Source organism: Macaca fascicularis, chromosome 7, assembly GCF_037993035.2.
Source record: "Macaca fascicularis isolate 582-1 chromosome 7, T2T-MFA8v1.1".
NCBI lineage: Eukaryota > Metazoa > Chordata > Mammalia > Primates > Cercopithecidae > Macaca > Macaca fascicularis.
In genome coordinates, this window is record NC_088381.1 from 44,403,900 (window position 1) to 44,417,046 (window position 13,147).

The 13,147-nt window shown below is 37.3% G+C and overlaps 1 protein-coding gene across 19 annotated transcripts in view; it reads left to right on the forward strand.

Annotated features, from left to right (window-relative positions):
- MAP2K5 (mitogen-activated protein kinase kinase 5) overlaps positions 1 to 13,147 on the forward strand; it is a 264,267-nt gene that overhangs the window by 134,082 nt on the left and 117,038 nt on the right. For all 19 annotated transcript variants that reach the window (XM_045395630.3, XM_065548107.2, XM_045395631.3 and 16 more), the window contains 2 exons: positions 10,106 to 10,179; positions 11,145 to 11,195. In XM_045395630.3, coding sequence (XP_045251565.2) covers positions 10,106 to 10,179; positions 11,145 to 11,195 — 125 coding nt within the window. The remainder of the gene's footprint in view (positions 1 to 10,105; positions 10,180 to 11,144; positions 11,196 to 13,147) is intronic.

Below are 13,147 nucleotides of genomic sequence, written 5' to 3' on the forward strand. Positions count from 1 at the left end.
TATAAGCAGAATCATACCACATGAAATCTTTGTGCCTGACTTCTTTCACTTAGCATGATGTTTTTGAGATGAGTCTGTGTTATAGCATGTGTCTGCAGTTCATTCCTTTTTATTGTTGAATAGTATTCCGTTGTATGGATATATCACATTTTATCTGCTTATTTACTAGTAGAGGGACATTTGGCATTGTATCCACTTTGGGACGATTATGAATAATACTACTTTTCATACACAAGTCTTTTTGTGATTCTGTATTTTTATTTCTCTTGAGTAAATACCTAGGAGTGGAATTGGTATATTTCTTTAAATATTTGTAAATCATAGTTTATCAGGCCATCTAGCACATATCAGATTTGAGAAGAAATAATTATTTTACCATTGGTATATAGTGTATGATTAGTGTAATGAACCAATGTTTCATACTTTGTTAAAGATAGAGTAGGAAAATGACCACATAGTGACTACAAAGGTTATGTAATAGGTTTATGCTTAATTTTTAAGGACACTTTGAGGCTGATTTTTATTTACCTAAAACCACCTACTGTTATCCTTAGCATGACTGAAGGTCCTTTTAATACACTCTTCCATTATTTTTGCTCCCTGATATTTTTCTAATAATCATCTAAGCACTTCAAGTTATTGGATGGAACTGCATCATAACCACCTATTATCTACTTGGGCTGTCACTGCTGCAACTCAAAGATTTATTGCATCATTGTTAAAAAGCCCAGCTTGCTGTGAAATCTCGCTGAAGGAGTGGGACAATAATGTGATAGGAGACACATGTTGTGATTGTATAATGTTAACTCTTCTGTGATCCCAGCTGAACACACTTGCTATCCTAGAAGAAGCCTGCCTTCAGGTGGAGCTGGTATAATGAAAGTTAACCTCATTTAGCATTTGGATATGAGCCAGTGTATTAAATGATCCACATCCTGATTTCCTAGAGTGGAAGTCATCATTACCAATTCTACAAAGCAGTAGCTTTATAGTATATTTGGTACATTCAAGTTTACAAAATGTTTTTCCCATTCATTTGATTCATTCAACATTTCACTGACCTCTAGCTCTGTGCCAGCAGTGCTAAGCACACGGGCTCACTTCATTCTCTTAACATCCTTTTAAATGTAGGAAGATCAGATATCAAGATATCAGATATCAGTATATCATATACAGGATATGATGTACAAGATCAGGGATGATATCTAATCTTCTGACACTGGCAAGGTTGTCAGTGAGAATTCAGGATTGTTATGAGAATTAAGTGAAATTGTGTGCTCAACACTGAGCATGTGAGTGTTGTGAGTACACACACTCACACATACATGTATGCTCAGAGAGGTTTAAATGATTCGTGCGGTCTCACAGTCCGTATGCAGGGGCACTTTCCAGGGCATCACTCTGCTTCCCTTAAGGGAATCTGACCCACAGGAATCTATTTTGATGCCTATAAAAGCCTACTGCATAAAATGACTAAATCTTTTAAAATGAAAAAGATAAGGAGTATTGGATATTAAAAACGAGTCACTTTGTATTGTACCTTTATCTTACTATTTCCAAAATGATATTCATCTCTTGGCCAAGATAACTTAAACCTAAACCTTAAATTAGGAAACACCTAAACATGGTATTTCATTTTTAACACAAAAGGAGAATAAGTTAGTTTGCTTTTTCACTAAAGGTTTATGTGTTGCAGTAGAAGAAACTTATTTCTCTTTAGTGCTATGAAAAGGACCCATAATTCCAGGCTTCAACACACCTCATTTGTATTTTCTTTGAGAAAATGTCACAGTTAAAATCAATGCCCTAGTATTCATTTGAGCTCCCTTGCCTTCAATAAAACTAATTGATAAACCCTAATAATTAATGGCCTGATTAAACCAAAATGACTTACATCTGCCCTGATGATTGCCATTTATAATCAGTCACTTTAATGACTCATCTTTTCTGTGCTTTGCTTACAGAAGAAAGGCTGTGATGTTTTTAAGTGAGCTGAATGAAAAGCTGTATGCCTTCAATTGCTGTTTGTTTTCCATAACTTGATATTGCATTAAAATAAGCATAAATATAACTACCTCCTTAAAAGTAATCTTTCTGCCTAATCTGTTGTGCTATTGTCTATGGCTTCGAGTGAAGCTGAAAACAAACAAGAAAAAAAATCAAATCATTTCAGTGTTCCTGGAGCTATTTTTTTTTTTTTTTTCTTAAGATAGAGTCTTGTTCTGTCGCCATGCTGGAGTGCAGTGGTGCAATCTCAGCTCACTGCAACCTCCGCCTCCCTGGTTTTAAGCTATTCTCCTACCTCAGCCCTCAGCCTCCTAGGTAGCTGGGACTACAGGCACACGCCACCATGCCCAGCTAATTTTTTGTATTTTTAGTGAAGACAGGATTTCGCCATGTTGGCCAGACTGGTCTCGATCTCCTGACCTCATGATCCACCCACCTTGGCCTCCCAAAGTGCTGGGATTACAGGTACGAGCCACTGCACCTGGCCCCTGGAGCTATTCTTAAGAGTTGTAGGTTGGCTGGGTGTGGTGGCTCATGCCTATAATCCCAGCACTTTGGGAGGCCAAGGCAGGCGGATTACCTGAGGTCAGGAGTTTGAGACCAGCCTGGCCAACATGGCGAAACCCCATCTCTACTAAAAGTACAAAAATTAACTGGGCGTGTTGGTGGGTTCCTGTAATCCTAGCTACTTGGGAGGCTGAGGCAGGAGAAGCTTGAACCCCGGCATTGGATGTTACAGTAAGCCGAGGTCACGTCATTGCACTTTAGCCTGGGTTTCAAGAGCAAGGCTCCGTCTCAAAAAAAAAAAAAAAAACAGATACTTCTACTTCTGCCCATGGAATCACTGCTGTGGGATTTGCCTTCCACCAAAAATAATTAGGAAACTGGACAAAATAGTGAAACAGTTATCTTCAAACTTTAGACAACAGGCAATGTGAGATAGTGATCCCTGAGAGAATAGAAACAAATGAAGTGAGTCCAAGCTTTCTGCACAGAAACCCAAACAAAGCTCAAAGGTCTTACTGAGCTGAAGAGACAGAATTTGGAGTTCGAGGAGACCAAAAATGGCTAGAATTTACAGAGCAGAGTCCTAGAAAGGCAGGAACATGCAGAGAAAGAGCTCTAGAAATTGCATAGGCGTTTGCAATTGTGTCTGGCCTAATACCAGCCTCTGCATTTATAGAGTGAAATCCTACAAAGCTAGACAGCAACTACTGTTTGGAAAAGAAAATTTCTGGGGAACTGTAAGCTGAACAATTCCCAAAACTTACACAAAGTTGGGAATCTTTTAAATTCCAATAATCCAGTGTAGAGAGGCCTCATTAAACACATTGAAGAACTCAAGAAAGACATTAGAAGGATTATGCTTTAGCAGTGGGGCTAAACTAGCCCTGTAATAGGGGTTACTCTCAACTCTCCTAAAATAAAAGCTCTAAAATCAGCCTCAAAATGATTCAGCTGTCAGTATTCAGCAGCTATACCACTTGCCAGTATCAAGTCCAACACACTGGATTACAATAAAATCCAGCACTTGACAACACAAGATCCACAACATTGAACATCCACATAAAAAGTAGACAAGCAAAGACTTTTTCTTCTGATTATGGATGAAAGACTATAACCAGGAAAAAAAAATCAATCAATAGAAATAGATGCCCCCCTCCCACATACACACCAGAAATAATGGACTTTGCAGACAGAACTTTAGAATAGTTTTTATAAAAACTGTATCTGCTCAAGGAATTCATAGGACACATGAGCATAATGAGATAAATGGAAACAAAGAAACAAGTTGAACATTTATTTTTCAATTACAAAAAATATCTGAAATTAAAATTTCATTAATGAATTAACTGGATTAGACACTACAGAAGAAATTATTGTGACCTTGAGGTTAAAGATCTAGAAATTATCCAAAATTACTACAAAATTACTCATTCCTACTACTAGAAAAAATATTTTTTTACATGAGTACAATCTTAACAATCTTTGAGACACTATCAAGAAGTCTAAGATGTATGTGTAAGTGGAATCTCAAAAGGAGAGGAAAGAGAAAAGGAAACAAAAAATAGTTTGAAGAAATAATAGCTGAAAACTTTCCAAATTTGGTGAAGCCTATAAGTCCACAGATCTAAGAACTCAAGAACTCTAACCAGGATGAACACAGAACCACACCAAAGCACATCAAAATCAAAATTTTGATAACCAGTGACTAAAAAGAAAATCTTAAAAATATTCATAGAAAACAGAGCACATTAAGTAGAGAAACAAAGATAAGAATGACAGCCGACTTCTTGTCACAAGCTATGCAAGCCAGAAGATAATGGAAGGACATCTTTAAAATGTTGAAAGAAAAAAGTTATTCCAGAATTCTGTGCCCAGCAAATACATTTTCCAAAAATAAACAGCTAAATAAAGACTTTTTCAGACGAATATGAGAGAATTCATTGCCAGTAGACCAGCATTACAAAAAAATGTTAAAGGAAGTTATTTAGGATGAAGGAAACTGATGATGGATGGGTAGATCTACACAAAAGAATAAATAGTTTCACAAATCATGGATAAATAAAAAGATTTTTTCTCACTTTTAAATGTCTTTAAAATATAATTATGTAAAGGGAAAATAAAGACATTATATTATGGAGCTTATAGTGTACATAGAGGAAAGATGTATGAAAATAAAAGATGAGAAGAAGAAAGTGGAAATATATTATTGTAAGGTTTGTACATTATAAATGAAATACCCTAATATTACTTGAAGGTAGACTGTAAGAAGTTAAAACAGCATATTGTAAATGTTAGAACAGCCATAAATAAATAAAGCTTCAAACAGGCTGGCAAAATTCAACCCATGGGCAAAAATTGGGCCTTTGCCTGTTTTTAACACAATGGCGTTGGAACATAGTCATGGCCATTCATTTCCATGTGGCCTATGGTTGCATTTGCACTACATCAGCAGAATTTGAGAAGTTACCACAAAAAGCTTATAGCTCTTAAAGCCTGAGATGCCTACTTTATGACTCTTTACAGCAAAAGTTTGCCAACCTCTGGCTTAGAAGCAAGTAGTAGAGATTAGTGGAATGCTAAGAACTAGCCCAGCTAACCCAAAAGAAAGCAGGAAAAGAAGAAAAACAGGAACAAAAGACAGATGGGGCAAATAGAGTTGAACCCAGCCATATCAATACTTACGTTAAGTGTGAATGATCTAAGCAGTCCAATCAAAAGCACAAATGTCAAACTGTTTAAAAGAGCAAGACACAACTGTACAGTGTTTGCAAGACACCTATTTCAATTATAATGGCAGATATAGCATCCAACAATCATCATCAGATTGTGAAAGAAAAATAATAACATGGCCAGGCACGATGGCTCACACCTGTAATCCCAGCACTTTGGGAGGCTAAGGCAAGCAGATCACTTGAGGTCAGTAGTTCGAGACCAGCCTGGGCAACATGGTGAAACCCCCATCTCACTAAAAATGCAAAAATTAGCTGGAGGTGTATGTACCAGACACCATTCTAGATGTGGTAGTGAACAAAACAGACCAAGTATGCATTCATGGAGCTTCCCTTTAAGAGGGGAGTACTGAGAATTAACAGATCTTTATGTAGAAATACAGCATGTTGATGGTGCTAAATGTTAAGAACACTGAAGCAGAAGAAAAGGGAAAGGAATTATCTTAGCTGGGAGGGTATTGCTACTGCATACCAGGTGGTTTGGAAAGGCTTCCCTTAAAAAGGTAGGAATCTAAAGCAAAGGAGAAAATTTCAGGCAAAAATCTAAAGCAAAGGTATACAATTTGTGGAAGCATAATATTTCACGGACACAGAGACACAAAGCAAGAGCATACCTGGCAGGTGGGCCAGTGAGCTGAAGCAGAGAGGGCATGGAAAAGAGTGGCAAGGTGAGAGTATGGCACAGCTCACAAGGGCCTTGGGGACCTCTGGGAGGACTTTCCATTTTTGCACCGAGTTGGAAAGGCTTTGGAGGTTTTAGGCAAAGAAGTGACGTGGTCTGACTTAGGTTTTAAAGGGATCACTTTAGCTGCTGTGTTGAACACAAACTATAATAGAGCAAGTGTAAAACTAGGAAAACCATCTCAGTAGCATTGTTGAGGAAAGGGTGCATATAGTCTGGCAAAAATGTTTCCTCATAAACATCACATTGGTTTTACAGTCCTACTTACTGGGCTTTGGAAATTATTTTCTTTGAGCTAGTATTTTACTCAAATACAGCTTAAATTGCCACAGTAGCAATAGAAGTTATTTTCTAAATAGAATGAAATATACAACTTTTTCTAGCTTGGTTGATTACCAGTTGATAATAATAATATACTTATAGAATGTTGGACAGTTTAAAAAGCAATTTTATATTCATTATCTCATCTAATCCTCACAGTTATCAAATATTGACATGGTAACTGTTATCTCCCTACAGAGTTGGAAACTAAAACATCACATGCCAAGGCCAGTCATGTGTCAAATTTGTGACAGGATCAAAAAGACTAAAACCCAGGTTATCTGTCTCCTAGCCCAGATTCATTGACTTTGTTAAAGGGAGCTGTTAGGTTCAAATTATCTCAAGGTTGCTGGTAAAGGGGACATTTATATTAGCAAATTTAATGTATCATTTAAAAGCTCTCAACCAGTGAGCGAGATACTGTGCTCAGAAGGGATACATTTGAAGATGTATAAATTAAACTCCTACCCTGTGAACTTAATTCTTTGAGTGATGATACTGATAACAGCAAATACATTAAATAACTCTTAGTATAAAATGTCATCAAAGCCAAGTGTGGTGGCAAACACCTGTAGTCCCATTGACTCGGGAGGCTGAGGCAGAAGGATCACTTGAGCCCAAAAGTTTGAGGTCAGCCTGGGCAACATAGCAAGACCCTGTCTCTGAAATACATGCATACATGCATTACATACATAAATCATATGCTTTGCCAAACAAATGGTACAGACAGTAGACGCTACAGCAATTCAAAGAAGGTAGTGACTGATGGCCTGAGATGAAGGATGGGCAGGATTCAGATAGATGGAAAATATGGAGGAAAGGTTTCTAAACCTGGGGGTGGGAGGGAGATGATGAAAACAGAATGAACAAAGCCTTAATGAGGGTTTTTTTTTTCTTTTGAAACAATGATTAAAACAGTCTTGTTGGAATGCAAAGACTGATTTGAGGATGACTGGATGTCTACTACTTTCACACATAAAGTACTTCTGAAAACCAGGTTGAGGGGAGAATATGAGAAGTCATACAGTAGGCTTACATGTACATTAAAAAAATGTTGGAAAGCTGGAAAAATGCAGTCAGGTTCTTATTTACACCTTGTCTTTTGGAATATAGTTTAGCAGTTTTGTTGTTTTATTATTTTCTCTTTCCATTGATCCACTTAAGTCAGATGTATCTGATTGAAACTAAAGATTTGCTGCTTTTAGCATACCTCTTAATTTCCAGGCAGCACCTTCTTCCAGGAGCTCAAAATATTTGTTCATTAACTGTCTCCATCTGATGTGGTGGCTTAAGAATGGTTTGGGGCAAACTTGTCCAACCCATGCTCCACGGGGCCACAGGAGCCACAGGATGGCTTTGAGTAGTGCAGCCCAGCGTGATTTGTAAACTTTGTTAAAACATTATGGGATTTTTTTGTGTGTGCCATTTTTTTCTATCTCGTCAACTATCATTAGTGTATTTTATATGTGGCGCAAGACAGTTCTTCCAATGAGGCCCAGGGAAGCCAAAAGATTGTACACCCCTAATTTAGGATGTCAATATATAAAGGAACAAATTGTCCAAAAGAAAAATATTTAAAACTCAGGGCCCATGATAAGAACTAGATTTGAAAAATAAGACCAAACTATGTAGAATCTAACATTTGTTTCAGTTCAGCAAACATTTAGGTGTCTACTGTGGCTGTCTATGATGTGTTGTGCTAACTGCTGGGGCACACTTGAAAGCACAACCCTATTCTTAAGGAATTCATGTTCTGGTTGGTGGCAGGCATGTCAGAGAATACTTAACCTCCTCCTTAAGGAGAGAAATGATTTAGTGAAAGTGGTATATTTAAGGTTTAATATGATGGTGGTATAAGAATTAGGTTGAAAAATTAGAGAAAACTAGACACCAAGAGACCAGGGACTCGCTGGTAAAGGGGACATTTGTCTTAGCAATTTTTTTTTTTTTTGAGACGAGTCTCGCTCTGATGCCCAGACTACAGTGCAGTGGCACCATCTCAGCTCACTGCAACCTCCGTTTCCCAGGTTGAAGCAATTCTTCTCCCTCAGCCTCCCGAGTAGCTGAGATTACAGATGACCGCCACCATGCCTGGCTAATTTTTGTATTTTTAGTAGAGATTTCTCCATGTTGGCCAGGCTAGTCCCGAACTCCTGACCCCAAGTGATCTGCCTGCCTCAGCCTCCCAAAGTGTTGGGATTACAGGTGTAAGCCACTGCTCCCGGCCATGTATTAGTAAATTTAATGTATCATTTAAAAAGCCATCCATTACTGAACAAGATACTGTGCTTGGAAGGGATACATTTTAAGAGGTATAAAGTATACTCCTACCCTGTGAACTTATTTCTTGGGGTGATGATACCAATAAAAAGAGCTTACAATTGCCTGTGCATACCAACTTGAATTCCTAGAGCCTCCCAATAGAGGTTATAGTGTGTGTTATCTGAAGTGCTTGCTACAGAGACAGGCTCTACAGTTCACCCCTCATCACTGAAACAGAATCCTCAACCACAACATGTACTCGTGGTCTCCATTCTTTATTCTCTCATCCATTCAACAAATGTTTATTGAGCACTTGAAATATATCTGTCACTCTTTCAGGGGCTGGGAGTACAGTAGTCAAGAAAAGAGACAAAGTCCCTGCCTTCATGGAATTTACATTCAAATGTCAGTTATCAGGCTGAGGCTAATAACATTTATCAGGCTAAATGAACTAATGTATAAAAAAATGCCTAGCACATTGCCTGTCACATAAGTATGATTCAGTAATAGTTGCTGTGTTTAAACTTGAAATTTGAATTAAGTATCCACTCTTGGCAAAATACTTTGTTGTGGTACCCTTTTGCCAGATGGAAGGTCAGGAGAAGATTAACCCATTTACAATTTTTTTAAAAATGTTACATCAAAAAATTGTCTCCTGTTCAGTGTCAGTGTAGTTGAGATTATATGCTGTTTTAAATATAACCAGTTGTCTCTGCTAGACCACTTTTGCCATAAAAGATGCATTGAAGCAGATGCTGCTCTATACCATCAAAAGTGGTATGCTCTTGTCCTCCTTGGATGGCTTTTTTGGGCTCCCTGAATTCCTGAAAAGGCTCATTGTTGTCACTGACGATGCTTCACAGAAATCCTTTGTTTCATTACTTAGCGACTGACTGCTTTGGTGAAATCTATTCAATTCTTTTGTTAACTGTAACAGCAGTCAAAAATAATGTAAGGGAGGAGAAGGATAAATGAAACAAAGACTAATAAGCACATGCATGTAGACACATACGCACATCTTTTAGATAAATTTCTAAGTATTATCTGAAGTAACATTTGCCTTGTAAAACATGGGAAATAGCAGTGCTACATTCATTTCCTCATCGGTTTCATTCAGATACGACCTGTTACCCGTAGCATATGAATGACTTTTCCCTGTTGGCCTCCCTTTGGCCTTACTATTACTTAGATGGGAGGATTAGCCTGATAATTACACATATAGAGCAAAACGCATCCTTTTTGTGCAAATTCTTTGCAGGAAGATTACCTTTTCTTATCTACCTCCTTTTCCTGAAAAACTACGGATAGGATGATGGGTGTATTTACCGTTGTTGTAAGCCAAAGTTTGATTTCACTTTTACTTGAAATAAATTCTTGCTTCTGTAGAAACCAGAAATTGTTAAAAGTGGAGGAGTTAAGACCTTACATTTTACCTTCAGTTAAAAAAAATGCTTTTCATTAAATTTGTGATTTGAATTTCGGATTGAGCAGATGATGTCATTTCTGCAACTTGGTGTGGTGTGCGTGTGTGCTTTTAAAGAACAAACGCTGTAGATATATGGAATTAGTTACATGGCCTTTTCTGGTCCCTTTTTAGATGTGAAGCCCTCCAATATGCTAGTAAACACAAGAGGACAGGTCAAGCTGTGTGATTTTGGAGTTAGCACTCAGGTATGTCCCTTTTCCTCCCAATATACTCTTTTCTCTGCAACAACCTCTTTGTATTTTCATTCTGTTCTCTGGATTGAAAAATCACCTAGCTGCCAGACAAACAGAAACCCTGCATCTTTTCCTCGGCTGGGAGTGTGTTATTCATTTTTAATCTCTGAGCGAGTTTCCTTCATCAGAATATGATTGTTCATTGTTTAATGACAGTAAAAACTGCTGATATTGTAATTACTACTTACGAATAGCAAACTTCATTGATATGCAGCTTTGATATGAAAGCGTTTTGGCCAGACAAAAGGGAGGGCAGAGTGGGAGCTGTGTCTGGGGAACCCAACTGGCCCACAATAAAAATTAATATTGGGAGCAACAATGGTGGAGGGCCATTACAATGTGCAGCACAAATTTTAATTAATTTCCATTTTGGGCCTCCCCTGAGAAACCCAGTGATAGTGACCCATGAGCGTGCTGTGATGTTGATTTGAATTGCAGCCACCTTTACTCTCAGCCAAACACGAAGACCAAAGCGAAGGTCATCGTTGTATTATGAGTTGTCAAAGTCTGTTATCCCTCCAGCGTATTTAGTGTTCGTTTCATTCTAGTAATGCATGGGGCTTCATTCACATCTTGAGCCATCTGACTAAAAATTGAGTGTGTTCAAATTCTGCTTTAAATTGACTTTTTATATCAGGCGGGTTTGGGGTACTAAAGCGATAAGCATCCTGCTTAAGTGAATTGTTTAAGGTTATCTGCTATAAACTGTAATGCTGTGCTTGTTTAAATTGGAAATCACATTCAAAAGAAAAGAGAGATTTAATCATTTTTAATGCCTTTGTAGATAAATTTGTTCCCTTTTACATAATTTTTAGTTGATTTATACGAATGATGATTGTAGGTTAAATGAGGAATAATTGCCCATTTTATTTCCACATTATCTTTATATTGTTCTAACAGACTGTTTTGTCTCATAGCTGGTGAATTCTATAGCCAAGACGTATGTTGGAACAAATGCTTATATGGCGGTAAGTAAACTTATGCAAAAATAACATTTAAAACCAACATCTTTATCTTTATGTACTTGGTAATGTATAATTCTTGAATTAATTCCACAGCTTTAGCCTAGCAGATCATAAATTACGAAGTCAATCTACTCGTGGTCTGATTTTTAAATCTTTCTAAAAGACATTAGGGTTTTTACAGGAGCTATCAACTTATCTGACTTTGTTGACTTAACTGGTTGGTTCAAGTGTGAAATCGCTGAGTTTTGAAGTTTAATCCTACAGAAAAATTGCACCTTGTAGCATACTGGCCACTTTTCCACATTTCTTATTTAATTAACCCTCAAATATACCCAAATGTCAGTCAATAAAATTGGTTGTTTTTTCTTGAAATATGAACATGCTTTGTCACCTGATCAAAATTAAATTACTGATATAGCCAAATTATATTTATGGATCTCTGAATGTAAGGGTTTAGGGGGCAGTTCTCTATAGAACTTATACCTCGCCGGGCGCGGTGGCTCAAGCCTGTAATCCCAGCACTTTGGGAGGCCGAGGCGGGCGGATCACAAGGTCAGGAGATCGAGACCACAGTGAAACCCCGTCTCTACTAAAAATACAAAAAATTAGCCGGGCGCGGTGGCGGGCGCCTGTAGTCCCAGCTACTCAGGAGGCTGAGGCAGGAGAATGGCGGGAACCCGGGAGGCGGAGCTTGCAGTGAGCCGAGATCGCGCCACTGCACTCCAGCCTGGGCAACAGCGTGAGACTCCGTCTCAAAAAAAAAAAAAAAAAAAAAAAAAAAAAAGAACTTATACCTCTATATTTTGTTTAGTTGTTATTCATGCCTATTGTAAGATTATTTAGTTGCACTGAAATAAACTTACCAACAATAACAAGTAGAAGCATGAGGCTGTTTCAAAGACCAATGTAGACTTGGCTTTTGAGTAAGGGAAGTTATTTGTTTTCATAAATATACTTTAGTTTATACGTTTCCATAATCACCTTGAGAGTCAGAGGGAAAAAAAGAATTAAACAGGAAACTTATCTAGTATTATTTTTGGAGCAAAGTTTTGTCTTCCTGTAACAACTGAAAGATAATTTTTTATAATGAAAGCTCTAAATTTATTTAGGTAGTCCCTTTCATCTCTAATAGTCTTCATTAATGTATCATGAAATTAAATGATGTTAGTATGGATAAAACTGTGGGTCTTATTCTCAGTATTCTGTGTTTATATATTATCTTGATTAAAGATTTAGGGATGGAACCTTGTTCTAAACCTAATTCTAAACCTAAACCTTATTCCCAGAACAATACAAAACTTTTTTTTTTCATTCAGATACCAGAATAGCTCATTTTTGTCTTGCATGGTTTTTAAAGAAAGTTCATACTTTCTTGTTTAAGTGTAATAATAGGAAAAACAAAAAATTAACCTCTGAAGTCATCATATCTGTTTTTATAAAACGTAATCACCTTACTTCCTCTACCAAGTTAGATGAGATTGGTGAGCCACGTTTATAGCCTTACTGAATGCTAAGGTTTAAGTCTTTGAAAGAATATGAAACACTGTAATTTTTAAAAAGTGGGGGGACATGACTGTAAATGAAACAATTGCTCAACTAACCAGCATGTTCTTAGTAGCTTTAAATTCCTCTGATAATTAAATTGCATTATATTTTAATGTACAAATCCAGATTACAGTTGTCTTTCCCAGGTGTACATTAAAGAAATTAGTTTTTTATTTTTGTTTATGGGTGAATGTGATGCATCCATCTGTTAACTGAAAATATGAGGTTTAAAATTATGAAACGTTAGCTCAGATTGACAAAACTAAAATTGCTTTGCTTCTTAGGTGAGTGAATTCTAGTCGTCAGCTTTGTAGTTCAAGCTATAAAAAGCATAAGATACCTAGAAAAGGAGCAATGATAGCTTGAGAGTGAGCACTTTGCTCAGTTCAGTAGGAGGCTCTTATTGGCCA